Source organism: Loxodonta africana, chromosome 6 (genome assembly GCF_030014295.1).
Source record: "Loxodonta africana isolate mLoxAfr1 chromosome 6, mLoxAfr1.hap2, whole genome shotgun sequence".
In the NCBI taxonomy this organism is placed as follows: Eukaryota; Metazoa; Chordata; class Mammalia; order Proboscidea; family Elephantidae; genus Loxodonta; species Loxodonta africana.
This window is the reverse complement of record NC_087347.1, coordinates 1,804,094-1,822,748: the sequence shown is the minus strand read 5'-3', so window position 1 is coordinate 1,822,748 and position 18,655 is coordinate 1,804,094. Positions and strand designations below refer to the sequence as shown.

At 55.6% G+C, this 18,655-nt stretch overlaps 2 protein-coding genes across 13 annotated transcripts in view; one reads left to right on the top strand and one right to left on the bottom strand.

Moving 5' to 3' along the window:
* PASK (PAS domain containing serine/threonine kinase) overlaps positions 1-15,104 on the bottom strand; it is a 44,342-nt gene extending 29,238 nt beyond the window's left edge. For 4 of the 8 annotated variants that reach the window (XM_064286371.1, XM_064286373.1, XM_064286368.1 and 1 more), the window contains exons 1-7: positions 14,693-14,806; positions 9,776-10,017; positions 5,447-5,679; positions 4,646-4,816; positions 2,706-2,846; positions 968-1,102; positions 98-358 (exon numbers count right to left, since the gene is read on the bottom strand). In XM_064286371.1, the coding sequence (XP_064142441.1) occupies positions 98-358; positions 968-1,102; positions 2,706-2,846; positions 4,646-4,816; positions 5,447-5,679; positions 9,776-9,971 (1,137 nt within the window). In that variant the 5' untranslated portion in view covers positions 9,972-10,017; positions 14,693-14,806. Of the gene's footprint in view, positions 1-97; positions 359-967; positions 1,103-2,705; positions 2,847-4,645; positions 4,817-5,446; positions 5,680-9,775; positions 10,018-13,926; positions 14,039-14,692; positions 14,807-15,028 lie in introns of those variants that run through there. The other 4 variants (XM_064286370.1, XM_064286369.1, XM_064286376.1 and 1 more) reach the window with 4 other exon arrangements.
* Positions 15,105-15,222: 118 nt separating this feature from the next.
* PPP1R7 (protein phosphatase 1 regulatory subunit 7) overlaps positions 15,223-18,655 on the top strand; it is a 39,555-nt gene continuing 36,122 nt past the window's right edge. For all 5 annotated transcript variants that reach the window (XR_010322195.1, XM_064286378.1, XM_064286377.1 and 2 more), the window contains exons 1-2: positions 15,223-15,351; positions 16,871-16,999. Coding sequence is in view for 4 of the 5 variants with exons in the window: in XM_064286378.1 (XP_064142448.1) it covers positions 15,300-15,351; positions 16,871-16,999 (181 nt within the window). In the remaining variant the exon portion in view is untranslated. The remainder of the gene's footprint in view (positions 15,352-16,870; positions 17,000-18,655) is intronic.

The following is an 18,655-nucleotide window of genomic DNA, read 5'->3' as shown; positions in this document are numbered from 1 at the left end:
CCATGGGGAAGCCAGCTGGCTGCTCCACATGGAGAGTCTACCAGCTGGTTCTGAGCCCACCTGGCTCTCAGGTCTGGGAGCAGACACACTTTCTCACCTTGCCCAGGAGCTCAGCCTTCCCGTAGCCAAACAGCATGAGCGCAAAGCTGTGGTTAATGCCGTAGATGGTGCCATCTGGCAGAAGGGTGACAAGACCACTGATGGTGCAGAACACCCAGACAGAGGCCGTGTAGACAGGTGCAGGCAAGGGCAGGCCACCCTCTGCGTCGTTGGAGCCCGGCTTGAACTTGAGTTTCAGGCTCAGAGGGAAGGTGGTGCCATCTCTTGCCCTCCCCACGGACCTCTGGATCCTGAGATTCTGCAAGAGAAACAGGCTGTGTGGCTGGAACCGGTGCTCCGTCCAACAGAAGCACCGAGTCCACACTTCTTATCTAGATTCTACTTTCGGACACCTGTCACGGTGGAAACGTCCCAAGAACATTCAGTTCCCCAGACTTCTCCTCCTTCTACCTCTTCCCGTGCCCTCCAACTTGGCCTGGGAGCCTTGCTGCAGAGGGAGGACTCAGAGTCCAAGCATCATCCCCCACGCCAGCACAGCCCAATGGCTATACACAGCGAGGAGCTGCGGCCCATGATGAGGAGCTATGGCCCACGGCGAGGAGCTATGGCCCACGGTGAGGAGCTACGGCTCACGGCGAGGAGCTATGGCTCATGGCGAGGAGCTGCGGGCCACACTGAGGACCTGCGCAAACGATGAGGACCTGCAGCCCAGGGCGAGGAGCTACGGCTCACAGTGAGCGAGCTGTGGAACGCCAGCATGGGCCAATGGCTGCACACAGCCAGAGAGCTGCAGCACACAGCCAGCGAGCTGTGGCACACCAGCATGGCCTGATGGCGGCACACCGAAAGCAACCTGCAGCATGAGCCCTAACTAGCACCCTCTGCCCCAGGCCACATTAGCACCCACCTTTGGGATGTGCTCGCCAGGGGGAGGGATCTGCACAGAGGGAATCAGGTCTGTGATACGCTGCCCAGCCACTTCCTCCCCAGACGTGTAGCCATGGAGATGTGCAAAGAGGCTGTCACATGATGTGATGGTCCCCTTCAAGAGAAGGCAGTGGTTAAGAATCAGTGTGAAAGCCTCCACTAAGCCTGCACACCCTCAAGCTGGCGGGAAGACCCTTGATACCCCTCTATGTGTCCTACAAGCCGTGAGAGAACGGCTGGTGGCTGGGACTGGGAGGCACTATCACAGGAGCTGACAATGGACAAACAGGCAAATCCTCAAAGCACTTGGGGTAGCTGCGCTCCCTCCTGGACATGTATCCCAGGCAGCAACAAGGGCCATGCACCCATCTGTCATGACAGCACTGAGGGACCAGGCGGCCCTGTCCACGGGTGACGCTGCACCCTGGGCACCCAGCTCCCAGAGAGACAGCACCGTGGAAGCAGGCAGTCCTGTCCACGGGTGACGCTGCACCCTGGGCACCCAGCTCCCAGGGAGACAGCACCGTGGGGCTGGGCAGTCCTGTCCACGGGTGACGCTGCACCCTGGGCACCCAGCTCCCAGGGAGACAGCACCGTGGGGCCAGGCAGTCCTGTCCACGGGTGACGCTGCACCCTGGGCACCCAGATGCCAGGGAGACAGCACCGTGGGGCTGGGCAGTCCTGTCCACGGTGACGCTGCACCCTGGGCACCCAGCTCCCAGGGAGACAGCACCGTGGGGCTGGGCAGTCCTGTCCACGGGTGACGCTGCACCCTGGGCACCCAGCTCCCAGGGAGACAGCATCATGGAAGCAGGCAGTCCTATTCACGGGTGACATTGGCCCTGAGTACCCAGGAAGACAGCACCGAAGGGCCAGGCAGCCCTGTCCATGGGGTGAGGCTAAGCCCTGGGCATCCAGCTCCCAGGGACACTCTGACTCCCGACTGCCACAGCCATATGGCATCTACCATGCCCCTCACCAGACCCACCTTAGCAGAGCCCTAGACCCCGCTTCTGGCACCCAACAGTGGTGCTGTTGGGGAGCAGAGGCTGGCCGGGGAGGCATGAGAGGGCTCAACGTTTGTTCTCTCATTTTAATACTGAAAAATGAGGGAAAAAATAAGCATGAGCACCACTAACGCTTAACTAAGCATACGTTTAAAAAGTACACATATCTCTAACACGTGCTACAAGGTGGATGAGCCTTGAAAACACAGTGCTGCCTGAGAGTCAGACACAGAAGGACAAGCTCCACCTGGCCCACCGACAGAAACACCTGGAACTGGAAATGCAGAGACAGAGAAAGACTGGAGGTCGTCACTGGAAGTAAGAGGGCCAGCGTTGAAGGGGTGCAGAGTTTCTGTCAGGGTAACGAGAAACTACGGGAACAAAGAGCAGTGATGGCCACACCACACCGTGAATGTGACAAATGCTATCGGTCGTCTACCTGAAAATGGCTTACATGTCAATCTTACGTTGCATGCATCTTACAATTGGAAAAAAAGCATGGATAGAGTGGCGACCAGCAGCTGGGGAATGGGGGAGGGAAACCAAGGCCCAGGGAGACTCAGGGTGATCCCATTCCTTGCCCAAGCACAGGCAATAAGATCCCCCTTGCTCTCTCACTCCCAAATGCAGGGTGCAGGGGAGCGTCCTCAAAGGTCGGAACAGTAGCTGGGGTTGGCCCAAAGCGGCCACCAAGGCGCTGAGCACACTCACGTCGCACTGGAACGAGACCCAGGCCGAGACCCTCTCCACGGGCTCCAGTACCACCACGCAGCAGTGGGTGTGCTCCTGCCGTATCCTCTTCATCCACACAGAGACAGGAATCTTCTCCCCGCTGCGGCTGACGATGTCCACCTGTGGGCACAGACAGGCTGGTGGACTGCAGGGCAGGAGGACCTGGGCGGTGTGCTGTGGACCCATGGAGGGGGTCCTCATGGGTTCAGGCCCTCGCGGATCCTCTCCTTGGCTCCCCCACCTCATGTCTCAAAAACTGACCAGGAGCAAGGGCGGGGATTTGGGGACCATGGCTTAAGGGGACTTCTAAGTCAATTGGCATAATAAACTCTATTATGAAAACATTCTGCATCCCACTTTCAACTGTGGCATCTGGGGTCTTAAATGCTAACCAGCGGCCATCTAAGATGCATCAATTGGTCTCAACCCACCTGGATCAAAGGAGAATGAAGAACACCAAGGTCACACGATAAATATGAGCCCAAGAGACAGAAAGGGCCACATGAACCAGAGACCTACATCATCCTGAGACCAGAAGAACTAGATGGTGCCTGGCCACAACCGATGACTGCCCTGACAGGGAGCACAACAGAGAACCCCTGAGGGAGCAGGAGAACAGTGGGATGCAGACCCCAAATTCTCATAAAAAGACCAGACTTAACAGTCTGACTGAGACTAGAAGAATCCTGGCGGTCATGGTCCCCAAACCTTCTGTTGGCCCAGGACAGGAACCATTCCCGAAGACAACTCATCAGACATGGAAGGGAATGGACGATGGGTTAGAGAGATGCTGATGAAGAGTGAGCTACTTGTATTAGGTGGACACTTGAGACTGTGTTGGCATCTCCTGTCTGGAGAGGAGATGGGAGGGTAGAGAGGGTTAGAAACTGGCAAAACGGTCACGAAAAGAGAGACTGGAAGAAGGGTACGGGCTGACTCATTAGGGGGAGAGTAAATGGGAGTATGGAGTAAGGTGTATATAAGTTTATATGTGACAGACTGACTTGATTTGTAAACTTTCACTTAAAGCACAATAAACATTATTAAAAAAAAAAAAAAAACTGACCAGACGTACAAGGCTTCCGAGACTCAGGTCACAACCTCAGACAGACTACCATACCAAAAATCAGACTTCCTCTTTGTCCACAGCTTTATGACAACATGGCAGGAAAACGTCTGATATTTCTCTGAGAGCAGATGCTGGTATGTGCTGATTACTTTTGTTTTTTCTTCTCAGTGGTTAGTCTCCTGAGCCAGAATTTTTCTGATACAATTCATCCTATCTAACCGTAGGGAGTCGCAGGTGGTGCAGTTAGCTCAAGGGCTAACCGAAAGGTTGGAGATTCGAGTCAGCCACTGAAAACCCCAAGGAGCACAGTTCTACTCTGATATACATGGTGGCACCATGAGTCAGGGTCAACTCCATGGCAACGGGGTTCTAACTACACACACTTGCAGCTCACGCCTCAGCTCAGCCTGTTAATGTCCTAGTTGGACCTGCCACCGTGCCTCTCCAGGGGTGTCTCTAGCGGCCCCACCCAACGGCGTCAAACAAGCAGAATCTGTATATCCAGACACGAGAACCGTAAGACAAAGTCACACTGCTGTTTGGAGCCTGACTGTGGTGCCATGCAGATCCGCCAAACTCTACCACCAAGCTCTGTTCTCATCAAAGTCCAGCAGAGCCAAACCTGCAGCTCCAAAACGTTTGCAAGTAAAAAACCACCACTTCTAAGTCCACAGAGCATCCGTCTTTATCAGGCCTCTGCCCACTGCCTCAGCATTCCACACGACACCAGCAGGCAGCAGTGCCCCCAAATCAGCCGCAGCGTCAGGCGAAGAAGCCTGGCCCCAAGTCAGCCTGCCTGCTGGGAATTCCTACTCCTGCCCTGAGGCCCTCGCGTTCACGGCCCACTCACCACCGTCCCAACCACCACAGCGGCGCAGCCATCAGCATCCATGTGCTCCTCGCTGAGGGCCTCCACCACGTCGGAGTCCGACTTCAGGAAGAACTGCGTGAGCTTCTGGCTGATCAGGTCGTGGCTGCTGTACCCGAGGAGCTCACAGGCCTTGTCGTTGGCAACCAGAATCTAAGTGGCCACGGAGGAGAGAGGGCAGGGACGTCACGAGCAGCCCCAGCGACCCCAGAGCCAGAGCTGCTCAGGAGGACGCAGGGCCAGCGAGGTGTGTGGACAAGGCCTCCCAGAGGGGCCTCTAAAGTGTACCGTAGGCGGAACCGGTGTTCGGGCACTGCACTTGGGCACCTCCCAACATCCGCAGGGCACTCAAATCAGAGTGTCCATCCATGGTCAGGGCGTTTGATGACACTAGGATTGAAACGAGACCTCTTCCTCAAGCAAAGTGAACACCATCATACCATGGAGACCAGGGTGAACAAATGGAATTCACAGCAGACACTCCCGTTTGGTGATCTCAGGTGTTTGCGTAACAATGCACGTCAGGCAAACGCATTTAACTCAAAAACTGACGATGCTTTCTCATCTCAACGGCGCCAACAAGCTCGAGGAAAGAATTTACCTCATCCCTTCCCCTGAATCTCTATCTTGACAAAATGATTCAATATTTTCACCCATTCGTATTTAGTTCTCCAAGTCCCCATCTCTTTTGCGACCATAAGGGCAAAAAGAGATGGCCTTCCAACTGCACTAAAGCACAAAACGCCTCAGAGGGGATCACAGGCCCAAAGCCCATGCACACACCTCAGTGGTCTTGGCATCCACGGTGAAGATGGCCTTGTTCGGGTTGCACACGGGGGCGGGGAGCAGGGGTGAGGACAGGCCCGAGGGCAGGCCCCGCAGCAGTGAGCAGCAGGAAGTGCTGCCCACGGAGCCGGCCGCGTCGGAGAGCTCGGGCACTCCGGGGCAGTGCAGCTTGCCGGTGCAGATGTTCTGGGCAGCCAGCGACGACAGGCAGTAGGAGTTCCACTTGTCCTCTGGGGAGACAGCACAGGCAGTTCAGCCTTGCAGGCACTGGGGGCTCACTGCTGAGCACCCATGGCCCTGACCCCCAAGGCCCACAAATCAACCAGAAGGTTAAATTCACAGGCAGAGATGATGACATCCCAGCTGCAGGTCTGCAGACAGGCTGGAGTCTGCCGGGGCAACCAGACAGCCACATCCCCTCCCAGGCACACAGACAGCCCGAGATGGACATCTCTGTGTCGTTCCCTCCTGCCCCTCCAAGGACCATCCTCTCTCCACTGCCCCTCCAGCTGCTGCCCCTACTTGTTCCTTGGAGACACCCACAACTCTAGTGCTACCTGCTGCCCCGGCCCCCACCCCCTCATCCACACCTCACCGTTCCTCACCTGCCTCTCCAGAACCAAAGCCACAGTGACTCCCAAGACACGAAGCCCAACGGTCAGTTCTCAGTCCTGATCTCACTCCACCTGCCACCAGCATTCATCCCATCCCCTGCCATCCACCTCCCTGAGCTCGCTCCGCTCTAGCCACACTGGCGTCCGCGCTCTCCATGGCCTCACCCCTCCCACCTCACTGGCCTCCATGCTCTCCATGGCCTCACCTTCCCACCTCACTGGCCTCCGCACTCTCCATGACCTCACTCTCCCACCTCACTGGCTTCCACGCTCTCCATGGCCTCACCCTCTTACCACACTGGCCTCTGCGCTCTCCACGGCCTCACCCCTCCCACCTCAGGACCTTTGCAAGTGCTGCCCCTGCCCCCAGACACAGTGAGTTCGGCTGAAATGCCACCTTCCTGGACCAGGTGATCTCAGGTAGTACCTCCTGTCATCTCTGCTTCTGCCCTTCACCTTCCTGGCGCTCTCCCACCCCTCCCTGGTGATACAGTCATGTGCTTGCATGTGTGTGGATGTGCTTCCACTGTCTCCCTTCCCCTGGAGAAATGTAAGGATGATGAGGGAAAGGGCTATTCTCCAGCACAGGGACAGCACCCAGACACACAGGAGGTGCTCAGAGCTGGGGAGCAGGAGGCAGCGGAAGCAGTGAGGCACTGGGGAGGGAGAGGGAAGGGTGCCTTGCCTTGAGGACAGGCGAGAGGTGAAGCGGGCTAGCACTCGGAAAGGCCACAAAAGAGCCCAAGGGAGGCTCCACAGCTCAGGTTGTTGAAGTCCCAGAAGCTTCAGGCCCGGAATCATTCTCTGGGGCCCAGTGCCCCCTCCCCAGGGCCTTCCTGGGCTCCTGAACACACACACACGTACACATACAATGCACATGCACGCACATACACACGCACATGCATGCACACAGGTGTGCACACGTACGTACACATGCACGTGGACATGTGTGCACACATCTGGTCAAGGACACCAGTGTGAACATGCACACACATGCACACCTGGTCGGGCACACACATGAATGTACATGCACACTTGGCCGGGCACACACATGAATGTACATGCACAGACACACGTGCACCTGGTTGGGCACACACATGAACATACGGGCACACATGTGTGCACATGCACGTGAACATGTGTGCACACACTTGGTCAAGCACACCCGCGTGTACATGCACAGACACGTAGGTCAGGGGTCATGCCGTCACACAGCTGTCACCCTGTCAGGAACACTTGTGTGTACATGCACACACGTGTGCACCCGGTCAGGCACACACATGAACGTACGAGCACACACACACAGAACCACACATCACGCACACAGCCCCTCCATCCCGTGACCCAAGTGCCTGCACGAGTGTCTTCTCCTGGCAAACACATCTGCCTCAAGCGGGATTGCTCCCCCCTCAGAACCGGTGAACAGTGCCGAGGGACACACACATACCACAGGTGTGGAGCGCGGTTTGCTCTGGGGAGTTCAGACTCTTGCCCCAGCCATCCTTAAGAAGGAAAAATGCAGAGGACTGGAATGAGCTGAGGGCTGTATCAGCCAAGCTGCTGACCACGTGGCCCCTGCCCGGCAGTAGTGTTAGCTCGTGTGCTGTGCTTACACTGGACAGTGCTGGCCAGCCCCTACCAGAAGCTTCCTGCCTGCTCATCTCATAGCCTCTTACTCTGGCTCTCTGTTTCTCGCAGCCTCTGCTGACTCACCCCCCTCTAACAACGGCCTCTCTATACTCCCATTCATTCTGTGCCAGCCCCTGCTCCTGCCCACCTTGCCGTGCCCTTTGCCAGTGACAACACTGCTGGACAGAGGAGGCAACTGAGGCACGCAGGTCAGGGGACACGCCGTCACACAGCTGTCACCCTGACTCCAGCACTGGTGCTGCGCTGCAGAGCCAGACATGCGTCAGCAGGGTATCGGCTGCGCTAACATGTCCCTCAGGGCCTGTCTTCAGGCTTCTGGAGAACATTCCCCAGGTGTGAAGGTGAGCAGGATAAAAGGGAAGCTGTGGCCAGACTGGGGGGTGGCATACATTTCCTGTAAAGGGTCAGACAGCATTTTGGGCTTTGCAGGTCAGACAATCTCAGCTGCAGATGCTGTGTGTGGTAGTGTGAAAGCAGTCATAGACAACATTCAAACAAACGAGTATGGCTGTGTACCAATAAAATTTTATGTAAAAAAAGCAAGCAAAGGACCAGATATGACCCTGTCAGCCACAGCACGCCAACCCTGCATTAGATTAAGGCTGAAATAACTCTTGTTTTTAGGCATGACTAGACACTACCTGAAGCCCTGATGGCACAGTAGTTAAAAGCTCAGCTGCTCACCAAAATGTCGGCAGTTCAAACCCACCAAGCCCTTCCTTGGAAACACTATGGGGCACTTCTACTTTGTCCTATAGGGTTACTATGAGTTGGAATCAACTCAATGGCAATGGGTTTGATTTTTGGAGGTTTACACATCACCTGCATCGTTAGCATTATCAGAAAACGGGGTCCCAAAGGGAAGGGAACAGAGGAGAATGAGACCACGAAGACAGCTGGCTGCTGTGAGTAAACGCCAGGTCAGAAGGTGGGGAGTGTTGGCCTGTAGATGGCAGTGTGGACGCCTGGGACGTGATCTTTCACTCTAGACCAGCCTCCGAGCACGGCCAGGCCCATCGCCTGGGCTCCCTGACTTCTCAGTGATGGCCTCACCCTGACCCTTCTCTGGAACCAGAAACTGCATAGCATCCAGAGGCCATTCTCTCCTGTCCCAGGCAGCCAGCCGCCAGATCAGCTCTCCTTGCCCCTCGGGAAAAGCTCAACTCCAGCTCTTGCCCCTGCTCCTCATCAAATGGAACTATTGTGCAAACATTCAGCCCAGAGAAGCCTCCGGGCCAGTGCCAGGTGAAAGCAGGGCCTGCCTGCCAGCCACACAGCCCAACCCAGCCCAGCCCTACCTTGGGCAGCTCCTCTGCCTCCTCCACGAGGACCCTCAGCTCCGGCCACCTGTCATGGCCACACACGTCCTCCCAGACAACGCTCCTCCTCTGTCACCCACTCTCCTCCCCGAGACTGGGCCCACGCTCACCCTGCTGGCCTGCCCTCCACTCCACGCCAGGTTGCCAGGTCACCCCGACTTCCAGCACGCACCCTGTTGTCTCCTTGAGCTCCCTAGGACTGTAAGGGCACACAGGGGCAGGGGACTCCCAGCAGAACGTGAGTCCCTTGTAGGCAGAGTGACACTGCTCCCCCATGTGGTCAGGGCTCGAGGGGCCTGGGGCTCAGGGGGTACCGACTGACTCCAGGAGAGGTCAGTGTGTGAGCGGATGACAGGCGGCACCCGCAGTCCTTGGACCCCCGGCGGAGACCACCCACTGCACGGGGAGGCTGCTGTCCTCATGGTCACCCCATCTTACTCAGCTCTGTCTCAGGTGTGGCACTGTGCAGCCTAGGCAGGGGGATCACACACCCTGAGGTAGGAAATGGCCTTCACTTTAACTTGACCTCAAGCTGTGGAGGGAATTCCAGCCAAGGCTCCAAAAGGCGGGCCCTGCCCAGCATCCCAGCAAATAAAGAAAGCCACAGGGAAGGGCCCCTTGGCGCCCCCTACAGTGCATGCCAAGTCTAGAAAAGACCTTTCTCAGCGAGAAAGGGTTAAGGATCGCAGCCTCGATAACGAAGGGAGAAACAGAGCCCAGGACTCCCAGACGGTGGTTGTTACCGGAGAGTGCTGTCCTGCTCTGGCAGAGTTTAGACAGCCCGTGCTTCTTGCTAGGGTGTCTGTGGGCTGAGGAGAAGGACTTGCTGGGTGTGGACGTGCCCTGCATGGCCGGGCTCTCCATTGGTGCTGGCAAGGTGAGGCTCCCCGACAGGCACCTCCGCTCGTCCTCCAAGGCCGCAGAGCCTCTGTCCTCCATTGGATGGTGCTGAGAAATCACGGGACCCACCTCTACAAGGTGTCAGCTAGGAAACAGAAGGGGTCTCGTTAGCATCAGCAACGCAAGGACACGAAGGCAGCTCAGCTGCCCAATCATTCACAACACCCACCTGGGCTTGGCCCCCAAGACACACACCCCCACTGCTGTCCTGGCTGGGACCGTGACACAGGGTGGTTAGACCAAAGTTGAGCTAGATGTTCTTCAGAGAAACATGAAGGCAGGGAAGAGAGAACAAACAGAGGGGAAACCAAACTAAATCGGCAAAAATTTTAAAGTTTAATAATACCAAAGGATGAGGCTGTGGATCAACAGGACCTCTAAAGGTTGATATAATCTCTTTAGAAAACAATTTAAGTTGAACACCTACTCTGATCCATGAAAAACAGAGAGAAGATTGAAGTTATCAAGGATTTCATTTTACTTAGGTCCATAATCGACACCCATGGAAGCAGCAGTCAAGAAATCAAAAGACGCATTGCATTGGGCAAATCTGCTGCAAAGGATCTCTCTAAAGTGTTAAAGGCAAAGAGGTCACCTTGAAGACTAAGGTGCACCTGACCCAAACCAAGGCATCTGCAATCGCCTCCAGTGCATGTGAAAGCCGGATGATGAATAAGGCAGACCAGAGAAGAACTGATGCCTCTGAACTACGGTGCTGGCGAAGAATATTGAATATACCACGGACTGCCAGAAGCACAAATGAGTCTGTCTTGGAAGAAGTACAACCAGAATGCTCCTTAGAAGCAAGGATGGGAGACCTCCAAGGAGGGATCAGTCCCTGGAGGACATCATGCTTGGTGAAGTACAGGTTCAGCGAAAAAGAAGAAGACCCTCAGCGAGATGGACTGACACAGCAGCTCCAACAATGGGCTCAAGCACAACAATTCTGAGAATGGCACAAGCCCAGGGAAGCGTTTCATTCTGTTGTACACAGGGTTGCTATGAGTTGGAACCCACTTGATGGCACCTAACAACAAACTAACAACAACTCTGACCCAGCATTTTCCACTTATAGCTTTACGTTCTAGAGGAATTCTTTGTGTTCACGCAAGAAAATACACGGGCAAGAATGTTCAGGATGGCATGGTTTGCAGTGGCAAAAAGATGTGAAATCCTGGTATGTTCACATCATAAATTATAGCAGTGCAAACAAATGAACTACACACACCAATACAGATAAACCTTAGCGATGTGATGCCCGAAAAAAACCACACCAAAGACTATCAATAGCAGGACTCCCTGTTTGTAAAACCCAAAACCACCTAAGTCTATTGTTTAGGGATACATACATGTGTGATTGAACTATTTCTTAAAAAAGAGACTGACTGACATGAACTGTGGGCAGGAGGTTTTCTTGGAGGCTGGGCAGGGGCTGAAAGGGCGGAAGTATGTGGTACAGCAGTCTCCTAGGCCCTTGGCGGGGGGGGATGTCCTAAATGTGTGCATTTTCTTCTTAGGATTCATGGCTAACATCACAGTTTTTTCTGTGGTATCAACCAAAGAAATAATGTGTCTTATACACAGACAGGAAACCCTGGTGCCTTAGTGGTTAAGTACTACGGCTGCTAACCAAAAGGTCAGCAGTTCAAATCCACCAGGCAGGCGCTCCTTGGAAACTCTATGGGGCAGTTCTACTCTGACCTATAGGGTCACTATGAGTCGGAATCGACTTGATGGCACTGGGTTTGGTTTTGGTATACACAGACACAAACACATCCAACATGAGATCCTGGAACGTGACCCCTGAGTGTGAACCAAAAGATGTGGAAGATGCTAGAAATCAATAATAAACAACTTGAAATTGCTGTTTTGCTTCAAGTAGGAACATTTAAATGTCTTAGGTTTATACTTTCTTCCCTAAGTACCTAAAAGCACGAGCCATTCTTATAATAAACAACGACAAGATCATATTGCAAATACTGAGTTTCCTACCCTTAGAACCAAACTATATCCAAAGCACAGAAGACTTAATTACAGCCTCAGGGTGTAAATGTTACTGAAACATCAGATCTTTATTTTGTAAGAAATAACAACCGTACAGTATATGTCATAAACTTCTTTAAAGTTTTATAAAATTTATAATGTAGTTTTTTGCTACATATTTTAAATATTATAAGACTCTGTAATAATACTGCAACTGTCCAGTATATATTGTAAATACCACAAATTTACCTTGCAAGACTAACACAACGTAACAAATAACGAGTTGGGAGGGAAGGAAAGCTGAAGGCCGGCTGAGGGCACGAATTGTTTTGTCTTTCATGAGAGGAAATCATAAATACTGTCTGAAGCTGATGAATCAAGAAGTTTATGTTTAATTGTTTAAAGTTTCAGTGGTATCCAGGAGAGTCCAGGGGTGGGAGGGGGACAGGCACCCTTCTGTGCTACTGAGGTCTGTGACGTACACCCCCACCCCAGGATCATCACCCAGGGAGCAGACACCCCAGTAGCACCTCTGAGAAAGGGTCCTGGGTTCACACAACAGGCCACGTTGTCTGGCCTGCCCGAGAACACGAGGCCTGGCTGCAGGCAACTTTAGGGGTCACCACATTTTCCACAGATTTAATTTTGACTCAAATACTAACTAGAAAGGCCAGCAAGTCCAGGACTAGGTGTTTAGAACAGCTTTCAGTGTCAGCACTGGCCAAGGGAAGCCCAACCCAGCACCTGCTAAAGTCTCAGGGTAAGCCTATTCTCATTGCTCGTCATGATTCCACAAGGAGCAAGTGACCCCACTCAGGAGAAGCAGGGGTTTGTAGGGAGCTTCCGGAAAAGCACTCCTTGCTCCTCTGGGCGAACCTGTGGAAGTGGCCATCTCCCTTTCACGAAACCTAAGCTAGGAGGCACATGGCTCCACTGCTCCCATCTCTGCTATACAGCAAAGAGAGAAAACAGCTTAGAAAACAAACCAACACAGCCGACGCAAAGCAGAAAATGGCAAGGGTGTGGATCCTGGAAATTTCCGAGCGCTGGCATCAGCCTACCCTAAAGCTGCCTTCCTTTGCACTTGGAGGTTTGGGGCAGATGCCTCTCCTCACTCTGGAGCCGTTCTGAGTCTGTGTCTCTGCTTTTTGCATTAAAGCATCCTAATAAATAAGCAGGATGACAGCTTCTGGGACAGAAAATGGACACAGAGGGTCACCTGGTGGAGGTATTGGCTGTGCTGAGCAAGAAAGGCAGGAGTGAGGAGGCCTTCCAGGTAGAGGGACCAGTACAGTCAAGCCTCTTTAGTGTCCTTGGGGAGGCATTCGGTACACAGGAGAGGAGGCAGGGATAGGCCAGGAGCAGCGCAGGGAGCGTGGACTGTACCCTAAAGTTCCTTTTAAAGGCCCCTGGGTGGTGCAAACGATTAAGCGCTCAACCACTAGCCAAAAGGTTGGTGGTTCAAACCCACCCACAAGTGCCTTGAAAGAAAGGTCTGGCTATCTGCTTCCCAAAGATCGCAGCCTCCAAAATCCTACAGAACGGTTCTACTCCGCACACGTGTGCGGTCTCCAGGAGACGAAACTGACTCGATGGCAACTAACAACAACAACGCTTGAGAGTAACACAACCACGTATGCATTTCACAAACATCACCCCAGCTGAGAATGCAAGGACAAAGCTGAGGACAAGCAACAAGGCTGCTGTGACCCAGACAAGGAATTCGGGCGTCCTAAATTAAAGCAACGGCAGAGAGACGGAGACAAGGGTGCCCGTCGGGGAGAAACGGGCCGACCGGCTGCTCCGCGGAGGACGAGAAGTGGGAGGCCAGGGAAACGACGGCATCGAGACCGGACCCAGGCGTTCGGCTCCACGGGCGCCCCTCTCGGGAGCTGGAGGCGAGACGCCCGGGGTGAAGCCGGGGCGCCGGGGGCCCCGCGTGGAGAGGGCGGCAGGGGCACTCGCTCGGCCCGGCCGTTGCCCAGGCCCCCCCAGGCCGGAGGGCGCTCACCTTCCAGCGGAGGCCCGGGACTAAGGGACAAGCGCACCCCTTAAGGCCAGGCGGAAAGCTGGGGCGCCGGGGTGGCACCCCGACGAGCGGCCGCCCTGACGCGCCCCGAGGACCCCCGGCCGCGGGGGGCGCGCAAACGGCCGCCAACCGAGGCCCGCGCTCCCGGCCGCGGGCTGGGGGTCCGGCTCGTCGCGGGGCAGCAGCGAGGGCCCCTCGCGCCTCGAGCCCCTCGGCCGGCGCTCCCGAGCAGGCCCCGACCCGGCCCGGAAGGCCGGCCGGCTCAGCCCGCTCCGCACCGCGCGGCGGCCCGCGTCCAGCCCACCGGCTAATCGGCGACGGCCTCGCGCCGATCGACAGGCCGCGCGGGCCAATCACTGCTGCCGGTGGGCGGGACTCAGCGCGAAGCCCGCGCTGACGGTTGCTAAGGGACGCGCCGGACGCCCGCTACGGCACCCCGGAGAGGCCAAAACGGGCGCAGCGCGTCCGGCAGCCCGGCCGGCGCCGCCGTCTCCCGCGGCCTCCGGGTGCCCAAGGCTGAGCGGCGTCTCGTCCCCTCGGAGACGTCGACCCGAAGACCGGGCGCGGGGGCGGCTCCCTCCTCGGCCGGGGAGCGCAGCGGAGCGTCTGCCGCGTACGCCCTCTCGACCGCAGAGCGGGCGCGCCCCAGAGGAGACCAAGTGGGGTGTGGACGGCGGCCTGGGGTCGGCCTGCCTGCCTGACCGGCTCCTCCGCACCTGCCCACCTGCCCACCTGCCCACCTACCCACCTGCCCGGCGCCTTAACGAGCGGCGACCCCTTCGCACGCGCTCCAGACGCCCAGAGAAAGTTGTCTTCCTGCCGCTCGGCCCATTTTACAGACGCGGCCAACGAGGGTCGCAGCAGCCGGGGTCCGCACTGCGCAGTGCGAGCCCACGAGGAGCTGCGCTCGGCCTGGGCCGTGGCCCCTCTGCATCTCGGTGGTCGGGACGGGGACATGAGCCCGGAGCCTGAAGCCCGTGCCAGAGTCTCCTCTCCAAACTGCCCAGACGCCCTCTCCGTTCGCCGCCCGCCACGGCTCCCCTCCGCCCGCTCCTCGCCTTCCGGCGCGGCCAGCTCCAGTTACCTGCCCCGGGGAACCCGAGGCTGGCGGCGCCCGGCCGTGGGCGGGCTCGGCCTCTTGCCGGAACCACAACTCCCATGGAGCGCCGGTGCCGAGAGCGGACTCGGCCTTTCGGAGGAACTACAACTTCCAGGAGGCGCCAGGGCTGCGCAGGCGCGTCGGGGCGCAAGCCGTGGCGCCGGGCTCCCATTGGCTGGGCGCCCTCTGCGCTGGGAGCCCTGATTGGCTGAGGGCTCTGAGGCGACAGATTCCGGAACGGGGAAGAGCAGCCAACATGGCGGCGGAACGCGGCTCGGGGCAGCAACAGTCGCAGGAGATGATGGAGGGTGAGTGGCCTCAGCGGGCGGGAGGCAGCAGCGGGCCGGCATTGCCCCTCACCTGAGAGAAACTCGGCGTCTCATCTCCGGCCGCGGCCGCGGGGCCCCTGACAGCTGCCGGCAGGCTCGGCGGAGCGGGTGGGCTCCGGCCCCGGGAGAGTCCCGTCCCGGGGGCGGCAGCGCGGGGCAGGCCTGCGGGAGAGCGGCGGCGAGAGCTCGGGGCCGGCGGGTGGGGACGGAGCAGGACGCGGTGGTTCACTGTCCGGTCGAAGGTTGACAGGCGGAGAGCGGTCCGCGTTTGCTAGCGGGGAAACCGAGGCTCGGGGCTGTGTGACCTGCCAGAGTCTGCCCCTTGTTAACGGGATGGGGGGAGAAGGGTCCCCTCTGGCAAGCGACTGAACTGTGGCGAAGGGATGACAAGGAGCCGAGGAGTCGGAAGATTGAGTTTTAGAAGGCGGTGTCAGTTCTCAAGGCTTTCCTAGTTCCGAAAAAACTAAATTCAACTTCTTTTCTCCCTTTTCATTTTGATAGAAAACATTGTTTTTGTATACACACGTATACAGACGCACAATCGGGGAGTCAGTCATGTCTTTGCTTGCATGCTTTTGGCTTTGGTAGGTTGTGGGGTAGGAGAAGAAAGATCATTTCGGCAAAGGAAACCACACAGCCAAAGACAAAGGGGTGTAAAAGAACGTGACCTGTTTGGAGGAGAGTGTGACTTGGGGTGACGGTCATATGTGAGGAGTGGCAGGTGGTGCCAGGGAGGGCCTTAAACCCCATTTCCGTCAGGTCGATTCCAACTCCTGTGAGGACAGAGTAGAACCGCCCCATGGAGTAAATCTTTAGGGAAGCAGACTGCCACATTTTTCTCTTGTTTAGCAGCTGGTGGGTTTGAACCACCAACCTTTCAGTTAGCAGCCAAACACTTTAACCACTGCACCACCAGGGGTCCTTTGGAGGGCACATGCTTTATTCATGAATTCAAAGACATTTATGTGCCAGCCTTTGGAAGCTTTGAGGCACTGTCCTGTGTCCACTGGCATCAGCATCAGTGACCGTCCACAGGCTTCTCAGTCTCTTAGCTGCGTTCTTCCTTTCCACCAGCGCTCTTGCCTGCCCATAGTCTGATTTGAGGCAGTCTTGATTGCTTTCAGAATTTGGACCTGTGAACTGGGCCACCTTGCTTTGCTGGGGCCACACAAATAGGGAACCAGATGGAGGCTGTACAGGGTCCACAAGGGTCTCCTCTGCAGCAGGCATCCAAGCCCAAAGCTGGAGGTGCACAAGGTGCCCTGCTTTGTTACCATGGGTACTCACTTTAGTGTCTCTGGCCCCTACCCTCAGCTTGCCCTGCCACTGGACATGGGGCTGGGACATGGACATGGAAGACACTCATGCTCATAGTCCGAGACTGAGCAGACTGTCTGCAGAAAGTCCCTTTGCTCGAGGACCAGGTGTGAGTCTGTCCTGTGTCACTCAGATTTTCAAGTGAAGTGGGCATGATTTCTCACTGTGTATGTGGCTTCAGTCGACAGGCGGGTCGAATCCGAGGAGTCAGGGGATGAGGAAGGGAAGAAGCACAGCAGTGGCATCGTGGCTGACCTGAGCGCTCAGAGCCTGAAGGACAAAGAGGAGCGCAGCGAAGAGGACCCAGGAGGTACCGGGCAGGCAATGGCTGAGCTCGCCAAGGGGGGTCGGGAGGTTTGTGACCCTGGGTGAAGAGGACCCGAAGGTAATGGGTGGGCGACAGCTGAGCTTGCTGAGGGGATCAGGGGAGGTGTGTGACCCTAGCTGAACAATACCTGAAGGTAACGGGCAGGCGACGGCTGAGCTTGCTGATGGGAGGTGTGTGACCATGGGTGAAGAGGGCCCAAAGATACTGGGTGGAGTGGCTGATCTCGCTGACGTGGCTGAAGGGTGTGTGACCCTGGGGAGGGCCACCATGCACCAGGAGTGGAGATGTGGTTCCCAGGCAGCATAGAGAGCAGGTCCACGTGCCCTGAGCAAGCCCACTCCCTGAGGGCATCTGCCAGTGGGGATGGAGGCAAACCACTGCAGTGGAAATCTCAGTGCTGGTGTCTCATCGGGCAGAGCCAGACATAGTTTTATTAGGCAGACATTCAGAAAGTGAGGCTTGAAGTAAGCACTACAGCTGACGGCTGTGCTTTGAAGTTCTGTCATTGTGAAGTAAACTATTTTCAGAAGAGCAGTTTAGCATCTCCGAGAACTTATGTGAGTCCTGCCTCCCCGTTTCTGTAGGCCTGAGGATCGACTCTGCGTTGCCTAGCTATTAGGAAGATCAGTTTATGTGGAAAATGCCCCAGTAGCCTCCTGTTGTTTGAGATTGACAGCAACAGAAGAAATGTAGAGATAAGTCCTCAGTCCATGACGGTGGTTCTCAGCCCTCCCAGCTGCAGCCCAAACCTTGTTTTTTGTCATTTGCTTGAAAAACCAGTATACGCTGAGCAGAGTAAGAGAAGCCACACGATACAGAAAGATGTCCAGGATCTGATATTAGTTGAAAAGAGCAAATTTCCAAACAGGATGCATGTTAAAATCTTATTTTTACTTTAGAAACAATAGTAATAACGTGTAATTTTACTTGTTTAAGGGAGAAAAGATGTCAGACTATTGTGGGTCTCTGAGAAGGACTCATGTGACCTGCGATTCACAGCCTCGTATACAAAGTGAATTTTTAAAGTGTTAATAATCATGCAACAATTTTATGAAAAAACAACTAAACTGACTTTTAAAATAACATTGTGCTCTCTGTACCAGGGAAGATGATTGGTAACTATGGCAACCTGATTTTAAGGCAAAAGGAGATTACCACAAAGTACCAGTCACATTTACTTTTCGGAGTAGACATTCTAGAAGTGATGTGGGTGGAATTAAGTGCACAGGGTTGGGGGTGGAGAAGAGCTTTCGTTATGTAACCGACGGATAGGAAAGCCCAGCAGGGGTCGCTTTACCTGTCCACAGGTTTGTGCTGTTGAAACAGGGACAGTCATCTGACCGCCCAGTGTCTGTGTAGGCACCGTCATGCACTCTTTCCTTCTCTCATGAGCACAGGCCCCTGTCACAGATGCAGAGAGATACCCATAAATGAGGCCTGAGAACCAGGTAGCCACTGGCCCAGAGCACTTGTTGCCGTGGAGCTGCCAGGCTTGAGCCAGGCTGTCTAGGTCCACGTCCTCTCCCCAGACTCCGAGCAGATTCTACGTTCTGTAGGAAACTCAGGGTTTCAGGTCCTTGGAGAAACCAGGGCTTGTTCCTGCTCGTATTTACTTAAGTCTTTGGTTGAAATAAACAG